At 44.9% G+C, this 15,906-nt stretch overlaps 1 protein-coding gene and 1 pseudogene across 1 annotated transcript; one reads left to right on the top strand and one right to left on the bottom strand.

The window, feature by feature from the left end:
- Nucleotides 1-262: 262 nt before the first annotated feature.
- On the bottom strand, nt 263-1,363 carry LOC110887323. The gene has a single exon (XM_022135026.1). The coding sequence runs from the start codon at nt 1,361-1,363 to the stop codon at nt 263-265; it is 1,101 nt and encodes a 366-aa protein (XP_021990718.1).
- A 6,636-nt stretch (nt 1,364-7,999) lies between these two features.
- LOC110912124 lies at nt 8,000-9,451 on the top strand (annotated as a pseudogene).
- The last annotated feature ends 6,455 nt before the right edge of the window (nt 9,452-15,906 follow it).

Raw genomic sequence — 15,906 nt, 5'->3', positions numbered from 1 at the left:
TCTTTCCTGCCCCAAAGGGGAACCGTTCCTACTGCCACTAGATCTTCTTCTTCTAGATACCTTCCTTCCTTCCTTTTTGTTATTAAGGTCTTCCTTACCCATCTCAAAAGGCCTATCTTCAGCTCCCAAACCACTGTTATCTTGATCCTGCACCATATTATCAACCAGCATATGAGTGCCACCAATTTCTTCTTCCACTCCATTCACATCATCAACTCGCAGCTCCTCCACCAATACCTTAGCGTCCATATTCAACGGGGCTTCATCTTCTTCCAAATCGATTAAACAATCCGGACTCCACTCCCCGCACGTCCTCCTCTACCAACACTTCAAACTTACATTCCCTCAATTTCAACAAAAACATTTTATTAACTCGCTCAGCTGAATTAACCAACACTCCAACACACCCATACGACAAATCCTTCCCTCCTTCAAGAAACTCATTCGATTGTATAACCAAGCCAACCGAAGCAGCAATACCATCCAAAACTTCTTTACAAGATAAATGCAAAGGGATACCGTAGAGTTTGAGCCATGCAATACGTTTGAATTCAACAATTTGGCTGTTCCACGCTTCAACACGATCGAAATACCTCATCCACATCTCCTTATCGTCTAAAAACAATGTTTTTTCTATCGCACCACAGAACACCAACAACACATTAAACCCTCCAATATAGTTGATTTCAATGTCTACATCCGTCATCTCCTTCAAATTCCGCTTCAACTCCGTTAACGTGCCAAACTCCTTTACTCTAGCCACCAATCCTTTCTCAAAAAGATCTTCTAGAGCCATTACCTTATCATCAACAGTCACCTCTGGCAGCTCCTGAATAACTTCCTTATTCAATAACATATCTTTAAAAGACCTATTCCCACCCCCTTGAGCCACAAACGTGGCCTCCTTGTCAACCCTACCTTCATCCCTATCTTCTTGGCCTAGGCCATCTTGCACCTTCGGAACTTCCTTAAAAACCGGTTGCCAATGTTTTTCATCCTTCCTCGTTATCCTCTCCCCATCTACAAATCTTGCTAAAACAATAAACAACTTGTAGCTCCCTATCCATACATCCTTTAGACGACTTTCCAATTCCAACGGATCTCTCACCTTTCGAAACATAACAAACCCAAACCTCTTACCCAAACGATCATATTTCCGAGCAATGTACGAACCCATGATTTCTCCATACCCCTTGAGAACTCCAACAAGGTCTGCCGACGAACAACCCGTTGGTAAATTTGAAGCAAAGTATTTCGTACCTTGATCCACGGACTTATTAGAATGTTTGTTGTCGTGTCTTCTACCCTTTGGAACCGGAGCATCATACCACTGATTAACCCTGTACCGATCCCGTGCCGCCATGCGAAGAAGAAAACCCTAATCGCCTAACTAGTGGTATCTCAATGTACAATCAATCAAATAAATAGACACCTTAAAAATCAGCATCGTGAATGAAAAAAACATGTTTTTTTAAAAAGTGACAAACTGGGTATGCACACAATACAACTATTGAGATCATGACATGTGTGATTACTTACCATTTTGTCCAATGTACACACTTCAAAAGCTCAAATCAGAGCACTAAAATTACCACTTTTTCCTCATGCTCAAGGGTTTCTCTGCATCTTTTAATACTAAAAGGATCTAACCTATAAATATTTTGAGAAAAAGACAAATACATTCCTGTTGGATGTTGGAAACCTTGATAAGACTGCGAGGTATGGGGACCGTCCCCGGATTGTCTCGGAGCGGCGACGGTCCAAACTGAAAGAATGTAACTGCTTGCCCTTTCTCATTCACAATGCATTGATATATAAAGATTACAAGAGATCTCCCAATTATGGGGAAAATATTTCCATACAAATATAACATATATCGTTTCCTATTATATGTCGGCTGTTACACCCCCGCAGTCGAAGCTAGAGGAGGGCGAATGCTGAGACTGGAGCGAAAATCATCAAATAAAACCTTTGGAAGTCCCTTAGTAAATATATCAGCCACTTGAAAACGCGTCGGAATGTGAAGTACACGAACAGTGCCACGTTGGACCAGATCACGAGCAAAATGGATATCCAGCTCGATGTGTTTAGTACGCTGATGTTGAACTGGATTCCCGAACAAGTATATCGCACTTATGTTATCACAGTACACTAGACTAGCTGTGGTGATAGGTCTATGTAATTCCAATAGAAGATTGCGAAGCCAACAGAGTTCAGCAACCACATTAGCAACCCCCCGGTACTTAGCTTCAGCACTGGATCGAGAGACGACAGACTGGCGTTTAGACGACCATGAAATGATGTTCGGACCCAAATAAACACAATACCCCGAAGTGGAACGTCTTGTATCTGGACATCCCGCCCAATCAGCGTCGGTGTAGGCACGTAAGGAAAGATCTGTAGAGGAACCGATTGTAAGGCCATGAGAGGAGGTTCCTTGGAGATATCGGATAATGCGCTTAAGAGCATTCCAATGGTCCAGTTTCGGGGCGTGCATATACATGCAAACTTGTTGAACAGCGTAGCATATGTCAGGGCGTGTGAATGTTAAATACTGAAGGGCTCCCGCAAGACTACGATATAATGTTGGATCATCGAAATCAACACCCGAGTTGGAGCCAAGCTTAGATTTAGTATCAACAAGGGTTGCGACAGGTTTGCATGAAGACATACCTGCCCGATCAATAATTTCCTTGGTGTAAACCTATTGAGAAAGAAACATGTTAGTACCTTGCCGTTGTATGTGGATGCCCAAGAAGTGACTGAGAGGCCCGAGATCTTTCATTGCAAATTCATCGGAAAGTCGGGACATAAGGTTGACTCGAAGAGAGTCGGTTGAGGTCGTAAGAATAATATCGTCAACATATATAAGCAAGTAAGCTGTAGTAGCATTGTGACGGTAAGTAAACAGGGAGTTGTCGCATTTGCTTTGTTGAAAACCCAATGAGATGACGAAGTCTGTAAATCGTTGATACCACGCACGGGGGGCCTGTTTCAGCCCATATAGGGACTTCTTTAGAAGACACACATGATCAGGATGTTGTTGATGTCGAAAACCCATAGGTTGGTACATGTACACCGTCTCATTAAGATTACCGTGAAGAAACGCGTTGGTAACATCTAGTTAATGAATTGGCCATGATTGTGACAGTGCAATTGATAAAACAGTACGTATGGTAGTGGGTTTCACAACAGGACTAAACGTTTCACTGCAGTCCACCCCTATTTGTTGATTACTTCCATCACAAACAAGGCGAGCCTTGTAGCGTTCCAAAGTACCGTCTGACCGAAATTTATGGCGAAAGAGCCACATGCTACGTAATACATACATATGAGGTTGTCGTGGAACTAAAACCCACGTCTTATTTTTAATAAGAGCATTAAATTCGGTGGTCATGGCGTTATGCCACTCCATGTTAGACAAGGCATCCTTGGGATTTTTAGGAAGTGGAATGATGGACGAAGAGTGAAGATTAAAAATATTTTTCGGTTTGACTATGCGGTCCATGGAACAGGTACGGATAGTTCGAGTTAGGGGTGGGGGAGGGGGTGGGGTTGGGGTGGGGGTGAAGGAGAAGCTGAAGTGTACTATGAAGGAGATGAGGAAATCGACTCATTGGATGAGGGGGTAACGAGGCTGGTAGGTGATATGTATAGGCCGATAGACATAGGGGGAGTTGGGCTGGAAGGAGGGGAGGTTGGGCCAGGGCTGAAAAGGGGTGATGTGGGTGATGGGTTAGAGTTACCCGAGATGGGAGAAGGTGGGCCAAGTGTGGGTGATGTAGATGTTGAGTTAGGGTGGGCCGTGGGTGGGATAGGATGATGGGCCGAGAGAGGAATAAGAGGGTTGTGATGAGTGATGGTATTGGGTAGGGCAGTGGATTGGGATGTAGAAGGAGGGACGGTGGGGGTATTGGGTTGGACGGTTGTGAGTGAATGTGGGTGGAGAGGAAATCATAGGACTGTATGGATGGTTGGGGATTGTTGGCAAAAGGGAATATAGATTCATCAAAGATAACATGTCGATTAATTATGATTTGGCGTGTATTAAGGTCAAGACATTTGTAACCCCAATGATTAGTGGGGTAGCCGAGAAAAACACACGGCATAGAACGATATTGCAGTTTATGGATAGTGGTATGAGGGACGAGGGGATAGCATAGGCAACCAAAGACTCGTAAATGCGAATACGAGGGGATGCGTTGGTATAGTTTTTGGGTGGGAGAAATATTGTGAAGGAGTTTGCTTGGCAAAGTATTTTGTAGGTAGGTAGCAACCTCCAAGGCATGGGGCCAAAATGTGTTCGGTAGTGAAGAATGGGCCAACAAGGTACGCATGATGTTGTTGGTGGACCGTAATTTTCTTTCGGCTTTGCCATTCTGAGATGAGGTATAGGGACAAGAGAAAAGAAATTGCATGCCATGTATGTTACAATAGTTTTTAAACATATGGTTATTGTATTCCTTTCCGTTATCGCATTGGAACTATTTGATCTTTCATTCAAACTGGGTGGAGATCATGTTAGAAAAAGTAGTGAATATGGAGAAAACTAGGGATTTTTGTGTGAGAGCGTAAGTCCATAGAAATTTGGAAAAATCATCAAGAAAAATAATGTAATAACGGTGACCCCCCGCACTAAGAATTGGGGAAGTCCAAAGGTCACTATGGATGATATCAAAAGGATTTTCGTAATATTATTAGAATCAACAAAAGGAAGTTTAATATGTTTACCAAAAACACACGATTGACAAACATTATGCTTCAATGGTCCATAAGTAATAAAATTAGAAGTTTTAAGAGAATGCAATAACGACGATCCCGGGTGACCGAGTCGTTGATGCCATGTGTCTTGAGAAATAGCAGTGAGGGCGGTGGGAGGATTGAACTTGATGACTTTAGAAGGATCAAATGTGTATAGATCTCCAAAGCTATTGCATCGTAGGATAGGGGTCCGAGTCGTGAGATCCTTCACCAAAAAACCATATGGGTCAAATTCAATAGATAATTGATTATCTGTAGTAAAACGACGAACAGATAGTAAATTTTTAATTAATGAAGGTGAATAAAGAACTTGGTTTAGTTTAAAAGGTGGTAGGGGAGGTGGTAAGGTAAGGTCGCCTTGTCCGTACACGGGAATGGTTTGACCATTGCCATAATAATATTGCGAACCATGCTTTTATTAAATAAAGACGAAAGTTTAGAGTTAGAAGTCATGTGACCTGTGGCACCTGTATCAATGGCCCAAGATGGGTCGTTTAGCGACATCGCGTACATGGCCTGGTTGATATCAGTGGGTATGGCGGCATAGGACTGAGCCGGACGAGGTCCTAAAATACCCGCAACAGAGTTGATTGATTTTGTTGGGTAGGGGCAAGGTGGGAGAGACGCCCACGAAAAATTTTGTGGTGACTGAGTGGGATATGGGCCGGCCCAAGGTGTGTAGTAGGGCCAAGGGAAAAAGCCACTATTGTTTTGATTGCCAGGGAAATTAGGGTGACCGCTGCTACCAGACGAATAACCATTGTACCCAGAACCTCCCCTGCCTCGACCGCCAGTGAAATTGTGCCGTCCTCTTCCACGACCGCGTCCGCGACCTCGGCCCCTGTCTGAAGGTTCACTCCGCTGTTCCCGAGAATCCCGGTTGTCTGACTTGTCCCGGTTGTCGTGAGGCGACGGCTCACAGAGGTGTGAAGAGCGGTGCCCACCGATTGATGAATCTGCTTAATTTTGCGGGATTCGGCCATACATAATCTTGAGCGAGTATCATAAAAGTCAGGTAGGGGCTTCATTTGTTGGATCACGGATGCGGTATTCTCGTATTGTTCATTCAACCCCGTAAGAAGTTGTAAAACCAGTTGTTCATCGGTGACAGGGGAGCCGAGGTTGGTCAATTGATCAAAGATGACCTTTAAAGCCTGACAATATGCAGACATGTTAGGGAATTGATCGAGGCGAGTGTTGGCGAACTTATTGTTCAGGTCAATAGTGCGAGTAGCTTTATTGTCCTGAAAAATATTGGCGATGGTGGTCCAGGCATCATAGGCGGTTGTGTCGGGTTTGAGAACAGTGTATAGAAGGTCGGTGGAGATGGTACTGTATATCCATTGTAACACAATGGAGTCCAGTCGATCCCATGTTTCGGTTGGTGCGGGTTTTTCTAGTGCTTTGTCTTTGGTTGACGACGAGCTAGTGTCATCGGCTGATTTGGGTTGAAGGTGATCGTATACGAGATGTGCCTTACATTGAATCTTGAACATCTCAGCCCACGTAGTGTAGTGTCCGGTTTCGATGTCAAGGGTGATAGGTATGAGGCTTTTGATTGAAGTAACGGTGACTGCAGGGTGTGGAGATGAGGAAGACATGATTGTAAGAGAGAAGGAGGGTTTGCGCAAACGGAAGAGGGTGGAGAAAAGAAGGACCGATTATAGGTATGATACCATGAAAGACTGTAACTACTTGCCCTTTCTCATTCACAATGCATCGATATATAAAGATTACAAGAGATCTCCCAATTATGGGGAGAATATTTACATACAAATATAACATATATCGTTTCCTATTATATGTCGGCTGTTACAAACACCCCCGTCCCCCCGGCTTCATCCTCTCCGTCGAGTTTGAGACGTTGGAGCCGCTCCACAAAAGGACAAATTTTGCCCATTCTCCAACATTTGACCGATTAAAAAATAAAAATAAAAAAATTAATTTCCATAATTAATAACAAACAGCCATAATTCAAATTTACCCTAAAATTCAACCAAATATTATATAAATTCAACCATTTTACACCAATTTTCACCCACTACAACCTCATCTCTCGTTCAGATTTTATTAAAACCTTCTTCTTTTTTTATAAAACATTCTTCTACAATGAATCCATTCAACCCGAACAACCAGAATCCAAACAATCCAAACAGGAATGTTTTTTCGGTGCCCGGGTACTATCCTAAAATGGAATCGAACCCTTTCGCTCAATTTTCCACCACCGCGTTTGCGAGTTTCCAAAATTCTCCGAACGTTTTTTCGAGTACGCAACAAACTCAAGCCTTACAAAACCTGATGATGCGTAACCCGTTTAACATGCAACGCGTTCAAGCTTCTCAACCACCGCAACCCGTTCAAACTTCTCAACCAATAGTTCCCGATGAAGATGTCGTTGAAGTCGTTCCCGAGACCCAGCTGCAAACCTCCAAACGAAAAAAAGGAAAGCAAGTTGCGGTTGACCAAAGCCAACCTTCGAAACCGAAGTCGAAACACTGGACGCCGCTCGAGGAGGAAGCCTTAGCGAAGGCGTATATAGGCTCATCCACACACCCCGTTAAAGATACGTAAAGTTAACTTGATTTTTTTTAGTGGGAGATATTGACGATCGATGTTGATAATTATCCCGAAACAAAACGCTCTACTTTAAAGAAAACACAAGAAGACATCATGAAGAAGTATCAAAGTTAGAAATTTTTTTTAATTTTTTTTTAATTTATGTAATGATTTTTAATATTAATGAATTTATTTTTCTTTCTGATTTGATAAATGTTAAAAAAGTAGATGATTTAAAAAAAAAAGTAAACTTGTGGAGTAGGATCATCCTCACATTTCCATTGTTTTAGTGTGTTGGACCATCCTCAAAGGAACTATCACGTGACGCATAGGTGGTGGACTATCCTCCAAGGGAGGTTATTGAATGGTCACCATACCGCATAGCCTAATATCATTTGAACCATTTTCATAAACAAGATCGACATCCTTGAAAACCAATCAAAGCAAAAACAAGATTCACAGACACTCATCATTGATGTTTAATGATATATAAGCACACCGACAAAGCATCAAAAGCATTATTCCCTTTATTAAATCTTCATTCTTTTCATGCTTTAGGAAGCATTTCAACTTTGAAGTATTCTTGATCAACATCCAATCCGATGGTATATCAAACTACCATTCTGGTTTTTTTTTTTTTTTTTTTTTTTTTTTTTTTTTTTTTTTTTTTTTTTTGGTAATTTAAGGTCAGAAGTTTAAAGTTATACCATTTCAAACCTAATTAGACAATGGCTGAAATTAGAGTTAAGCTGTTGTTGAGTGTTCATAGGACTGTTGTTGAGGAGAAGAGCTCGTTGTTTGCTTGGAAGTTATCCGGACAGCACCATTGCATTGAGGTTGATGAGTGTGAGGATGTTGAATCATATGTTGAGACTGTGGGATTGATGTATTGTAAGGAGTTGAATAAGAGGTTGATCAAGCATAGTGTTTCCCAGGTGCTTGGAATACTCAAGGTTATGACTACTTTGATCTTCATCTTTTTCTTTTTCTTTTTAATTCAGTATTTAGTTGTAATTATGAGCGACCTCACCAATAACTTTGTTATGGTTGAGATTTTACTGGCTACGTTTGTAGGTTGCAGAGCAACTCGGGTTCGAGTCATGCATGGAGTCATGCTTACAGCTTATATTACCTCGAGGCGGTCCCATGGGTAGGAGAGGAAGAAGAACACGTCATGTCATCCGTTTTACGCCTTCAAAGTGAAGGAATTGGGGTCGGCCCGGTTTTAAAACGGGTCATGTCAGACGAGCCCAAACCCGCTACTGACACCATCTCCCACGTCCTTCGACTTGTCCTACATAGCAACGAAGAAAAAGGACGTCGGGAGATGAAGTCAACCGTCTTAAAACTTTTAAAAGGGGATAACAACAACTCGAACCCGAATACAACCCCGTTGACCTCAGTTGACCTCTGTAACGACACAATTTACACCTTGTGTAGAACATGTTTGGGTTCATTGTTGGTTTTGTTTAGACAATTAGCACAACCCGAGGTCACACAACAAGTGGTCAAACAAATGGTTTTAGAGGCTGATAATATGTTGTGGTTACTTGACATATTAGCTGACCGACGGGCAGCGGATGAATACGCGGTTATGTGGGCTAACCAACAAGAACTGGCAGGGCTGCACCCTCGGGTTTCGATAGTGAACCACCACTACATTAGTTGTATAACTGCTGGCTATTTGTTGGTATAGGAAGAGGTGAAGTTTTACCAGATAAAGACACCCGTCATTTGTTGTTAAAGACTAGGTTACAACCATTGATTGATGATTACACTTGGTTACAACACTGGGTGCAAGTCATTTGATCGAAAGGTTGTCGATGAAGGGATCGGGAGGACTGTATTAACATTCCCGCTAGAGGATCAGCAGATTATTATGCTTGGGTGGTTGAGTAGTTTCTTGAAGGCAGGCGATAACTGCCCGAATCTTCAAAAAGCGTTCGAGGTACGGTGGCGTAGGACGTTTGTTAGACCGCACAATGAACAAAGCAACTCACAGTCGTTGGATTAACTCTTTTGTCGATTGAGATTGAGATCCAGGGCTTGTAACGAATTGTAGATGTGTTGATTTTGTTACTTGATTCGTCTTTGGTTGTTACTAGTAACAAAGTATTCTAATAATTTTAATATCCTTAATGAACCTTATTTCTTATGTATGAATATACAATACAATACAAAGACATTATAATGTATACTTTGTGAATGATAGATGAATTTAAAGCATAGAGTTCTGAGGAGTGTCAACGTTCTAGTTTAGCGGGTTTTGATAAAAAAAAATTTGTTCCTAACTGCTAACTACAGTTTTAGTTTTAGAAATGACAAAGCAAACCGATTGTTTGGTGGGCAGCCAGACGATCATGGTTTGGCGGTTAAGTAGTTTGAACCGGTTTGAAGGGGTATGGTCCCAAAAAGTCGCGCAAACCTCAGATCAGGTTGCGCGTGAGACCATACTCCTTAACACAACAACTTGTTAACAACAACCTCGCGCGACCTACATCGCACTACGATTTGTCCCGCGCGAGGGAATGCACACAACAAACCCAGATATCAGCACTTAGCATAAAACAATGGAAGAAATGAGCCACTCGGTAGGGAAGCGCGCGGCTACCTACAGTGGTACATAAGGTACAAGTGGCAGTAAAAGGAGCCAATGAGCGTCTAGCAGGCTCTGGTCAATCGTGCGCCACGATCGCCTGACGAGAAGTACACAAGGACGCCTACATGGCACCAATCAGAGGACGGAGACAACTGTCCCACGATCTCCACTCGTCTGCTGATGACAGAAGGACAACAAGGCCGACAACAATGACACGTGGCTCCAATCAAGGTGCGCCAACACCAACGAGCATCTAGAAGCCACTAAGCGGTCGACGCCAGTGAGACAAAGAGCATATCCGTTTTGTTGTCCGCTTCTGGCCCAAGGCCCATCAGCCCATAACCCCTCACACCTCTCCGGCTATAAATAGAGACCTTCATTCCTCAGGTTAAACATTCTATTTCCTTGGCTCTCACTCTTTACACTTAATTACTCTCAAAGCAGTCGCTTATTCTCACGCCGGAGCCTGGTTAAGAGGGAAACCCCCACATTCCCCTCTTAACGAGTAACGGTGTTCTGTTTTGCAGGTTAGATCACCAAGTCGGAGCTCAAATATCCTTAAGAAGATTAACCCTCATGAAAGGAACATAAACCAATCTAATTAACTCCCTAATTAGATCACCGTTTCTTCATTGGCGCCCACCGATTTTTTCCTATAACCACCCTCATCTTCTTTTATTTGAGCCTTTGACACCTCTTTCTTCCTTCGACTATGACTGGTCAAGGAATCATCCCAGAGTTCGGTTTCGGAACCAACTCCAACACGGCGTTGGGCGAAGGAATCCAAAACTTCCAAGCCCAACAAATCGAAGAAATCGGCGAAGTTGAAATCAACAATACTGGGGGTCCGCGCGGGAGCTTCACCCGCATCACACAAGTGGTCACCCCAGGAAACGGAGAAGGACCTTCGAACACAGCGCCACCTCAAAATGTATCTGCATTACTTGGCTTACCAGAAGGCGAAACCCCAGCCTCGTGGTATGCCAAGAACATCGCCACTATCAATGCAGCATACCAATCGCTCATCGCGCAGCAAGCAGTTTTGACGGCAGAACCGTCCTTGGTCACCCCTCCGAGTCAGGGGGTGCGCCAAATGCCACCACCAGCCAATATACAAGGCAGAACCAACAGGCCTCCCCCTACAAGACGTTTAAGCGTACAAGACACGCGCGATACAAGAGGGGAAACGGATAGTTACTATGAATATCCGTCGAACCTTCAACGAGGCCCTGTTCACAGCCGGCTCACGCCGCGCAAAATGAACAATGAATGGGAAGAAACCGACCCATATGATCCCACATGGGAAGGTGACGAAGAATCATCAGTCTTTAATCGTTTACCAAAAAACCATGAGTACTACAAGCCAAGACAACACATTGGCTACACAGAAGAAGCTGAACGAGATTTCCGCCTGGCATACAGACCAGCGGAAGCTGCGGAACACTCCAAGTTTATCCCGAAAATTGCACTCGCACCGCTCTCACGAGAGAAGCTACCCCCAACTGTTGGGAAATTCAATGGGTTGACTGACCCAGACGATCACGTCAGAACATTCACGAGTGTGGGCTGCATGGGAGGTTGGAACATGCCCATGTGGTGCCACCTGTTCATTCAAACTCTTACCGGAGCGGCTCGCGCCTGGTTTGACAGCCTTCCGCCCGGGAAGATTAAGTCATAGACAGATTTCAAGACGCAATTCTTAAGCTACTTTAGCCAACAATGTCGCTACCAACGTGACACAGCCGAAGTAGAAGATATTTGGAGAAGATATGGTGAAGGTCTGGAGGACTTCATCACGCGTTTTAACAAAGAGTGTCTGGAAATAGGCGGCGTCAGTGAGCAACTCATGCGCTGTCACTTCAAAAAGGCTATACGCTGCGATAGTCTCATTAGAACCATCACAGGCAAAGATGGAATGCCGAAGGAGTGGGATAAACTGATGGAAGCCGCAAAAATCGTCGCGCAAACTGAGGAGTCCCTTGCTGGTGGAAAGGGCTACTACCTAGAAGATCGATTTTCGAGAGGAAGTACGCGCGATAACAACAACAAGCGTAACAAATATAAGAGTCATGACTGGAAGTCTGAAAGACCAAGAGGCCGTGACGACAGGCCACGCTACAGAGAAGATGCGCGAGAAACGATTGACCGAATCGGTTACAAGAAGGCGGTCAGGGACGACAATCGTGACAAACACTGGACTCCGCTCACAAAAACTCCAAAGGAGGTATTGATGACGGAGAATGTCGATTTCAAGGCGCCAAGGCCAATGACAAACAAGAAAGGGCAAGACCCTAACTTGTACTGCGATTTTCACAAAGATTTAGGGCACCTGACCGATGACTGTTACAGCTTGCGCCAAGAAATCGAGAGAGCGCTCAAAAGCGGCAAGCTAAGCCATCTAGTGAAGAATGTACGCAAGGAAACCCGTCAACTCCAGCGCCACGATGAAGGTAACCATAAAAAGGTCCGACGACTAGAGACTCACATGGTCAACGGACCCAGGTACAGCGCGAAAGAGAAAGGCAAACGCCCTTATGAACCTTCTTGGCAGGAGCAGCAAGTTATATTTCCGGTAGTGCGCGGCGGACCTCGCGCCACACGTCCTGTGGTCATCACCGGCATAATTGGGCATTATGAAACTGACTACATATTCATAGACCCGGGAAGTACTGCCGACATCATTTACGAACAGTGTTTCAATCAGTTGGATGAAGAGGATAAAGCGCGACTCGAACCTGTCGATTATCCTTTGTCTGGATTTTGCAACGAGATGGTTTTTCCTCTCGGACAGATCAGTTTCCCCGTCACGCTCTCTGACGGGAAACACTCAAGAACAACAAATGTGAACTTCATGGTAATGCCAGTGAAATCGAGGCATGATGTGCTTATTGGGAGGGAAACACAAGGCGAGCTAAACATGGTGACTTCAACGCCTCATTATGCGATAGGTTTCCCAACCAAGACAGGAGTAGCAATCATATATGCCAAGAAAGAAGTAATGTCAACTGAAGAGTTGCGCCCAACAAAGGCGGCGAAGGTCTCCACGACTGAGCCGGAGAAATGGGTTTTAAACCGAAAATACTCCGAGCAGACTGTGACAATTGGCCACGCCATTTCGTCAGATATCAGAACACGTCTAAAGCAACTGCTGTTTCGAAACATGGATATATTTGCCTGGACACCGGCAGACATGACCGGTGTCCCGCGCAACATCACCGAGCATTGCTTAAACACGTACCCATCTGTCGAGCCAAAGGTCCAAAGAAGGCGCAGCCTAGGGGCAGACAAGACAAAAGCAATGAACGAGCAGGTGTGTGAGCTGCTCAAAGCTGGGATCCTGCGAGAGGTAAGATATCAGAGTTGGGTGGCGAACCCCGTGATGGTCGAAAAATCAAATGGCGGATGGCGCATGTGCGTAGACTACACTGATCTCAACAAGGCGTGCCCAAAGGATTGCTATTCCTTGCCTGAGATCGATAAAAAAATAGATTCTCTCGCGCCATACCGGTGGAAGTGCTTTTTGGATTGCTACAAAGGATACCATCAAGTACAGATGAAGCTAGAAGATGAAGACAAGACAGCGTTCAGAACGGATCTTGGAATCTTCTGCTACACAAAGATGCCTTTTGGCCTAAAGAATGCAGGCGCGACATATCAACGCTTGATGGACAAGACCTTCGCAGGTGACATCGGAAAGCATATTGAGGTTTATATCGATGATCTAGTGGTTAAAAGTCCTGAAGAGGACCAAATGTTGAAAGACATCGAGAAAACGTTCAACTCATTGCGCAGCATAAATATGAAGCTAAATCCAACCAAGTGTTCCTTTGGCATGGAAGAGGGGAAGTTTCTAGGCTTCATTGTCACAAACGGCGGTTTCAAGGTGAATCCAGAGAAAGTACAAGCTATTGAGCGAATGCCCTCACCAAGAAACATCAAGGAAATGCAACGACTAGCCGGCCGGCTGGCCGCGCTTAATCGTTTTCTCTCCAATCACGCCGCAAAGTCGTATCCCTTCATTAGCACGTTGCGCAATTGTGTAAAGAAGCAAGAGTTCAAATGGACCCCGGAAGCCGAAACAGCTTTTCAACAAATGAAAGCGTGTCTGATCGAACTCCCTACCCTGACTGCACCATTTGAGAAGGAGCCCCTCGTACTGTACTTGTCCTCCTCGGATAAGGCAGTAGGGTCAGTATTATTGGTCGACAGAAACGGGGTACAAACCCCGATCTACTATGTCAGCAGGGTACTCACAGACCCAGAAACAAGATATTCCACAATGGAAAAGCTGGTTCTTGCGCTACTACACGCCTCCCGAAGGCTGCGCCGATACTTCACAGGCCATGTGATAACTGTGCTTACAAATTTCCACATTGGCACTATACTACAGAAGCCTGAGACATCAGGCAGGTTGGCGAAATGGGCCATCGAACTGGGCGGCCATAACATCTTGTACAGGCCGCGCCCGGCCATTAAGGGGCAGGTCCTCGCCGACTTCATCACAGAAGTGCCGGCCGATAAAATCAAGGAGTGCGAGCTGATAGAGACTCCCGAGAAAGATACAACAGATGAAACTTGGATGCTTTACACCGACGGGGCATCAAATGAAGATGGCGCTGGAGCAGGATTGCGCCTGGTGAGCCCAGAGAATCACGAGTTTACTTACGCCATTAAGTTGGACTTCAAAAACACCAACAACGAGGCTGAGTACGAAGCATTTCTGGCAGGCTTACGTCTCGCCATCAAGATGGGAGCAAAAGACTTGCGCGCACATGTTGACTCACTCCTGATAGCCAGTCAAGTAAATGGCATATACGACGCGAAGGGAGAAGTCATGGCTTTATATCTGGAACAAGCGAAAGAATTGCTCCAACAATTCAAATCCCACAAAGTTATACATATCAATCGCTCAGAAAACAAGCCCGCAGATGCCCTGAGCAAACTCGCCTCGACTTCCTTTCAACATCTCGCCAAGGATGTAAGGATAGAGGTACTCAAGAACCCGTCAGTATTGCTACGACAGGTGAATGTGATCGAAACAGGGCAAACATCGTGGATGACCCCGATCATCCAATACTTGCAAGAAGGGCTGCTCCCCGAAAACAAAGCGGAAGCAAGGAAGATCCAAAACAAAGCCCTGCAATACGAAATGAACGGCGGTATCTTGTACCGAAAATCCTTCCTAGGGCCACTACTGCGCTGTGTGGACCCCCAGGATGCGAATTATCTGATAAGGGAAATCCACGAAGGGATTTGCGGCATCCACTCCGGACCACGGATGGTTGTCGCGAAGATCATGAGCGCCGGTTACTACTGGCCTGGTATGCATGTTGACGCAATGAAGGAGATCCGCAAATGTGACTCTTGCCAGAGGCACTCTCCAAAAACGCTGCGCCCTAAAAATGATCTTATCCCCGTATCCACCGCATGGCCCTTTCAGCAATGGGGAATTGACATGGTGGGACCCTTCCCGGATGCTCCCGGCGCCGTAAAGTTCATCATAGTAGCTGTCGACTACTTCACAAAGTGGGTAGAAGCCAAAGCCCTTGCATCCACCACAGCTATGATTGTGCGCAAATTCATATGGGAGCACATCATATGCAGATTTGGCCTCCCGCTCAAGATCGTGACTGACAATGGCACCAACTTTGCTTCGGACGATCTTAAGAAATGGATGAAGGAGATGAACATCGAACACACTTTCACATCCGTTGCGCACCCACAAGGCAACGGACAAGTGGAAAGTGTGAACAAATGCATCGTCGAAGGGATAAAGGCCAGATTAGGAACAAGGCAGCGCGGATGGGTTGATGAGCTCCCAAGCATTTTATGGGCTCATCGGACCATGCCAAAGACGAGTACCGGCGAGACCCCTTTCAGCCTAGTCTATGGCTCAGAAGCGGTCATTCCGGCGGAGATTGGCCTGCCCTCGCCACGCATGACAACGGTCAACGCAGTTGACAATGAAGCGGAAAGGCGCCTAGACTTGG

The sequence above is a fragment of the Helianthus annuus genome, chromosome 15, assembly GCF_002127325.2.
Source record: "Helianthus annuus cultivar XRQ/B chromosome 15, HanXRQr2.0-SUNRISE, whole genome shotgun sequence".
Classification (NCBI taxonomy): Eukaryota; Viridiplantae; Streptophyta; class Magnoliopsida; order Asterales; family Asteraceae; genus Helianthus; species Helianthus annuus.
This window is presented reverse-complemented; position numbering and strand designations above follow the sequence as displayed.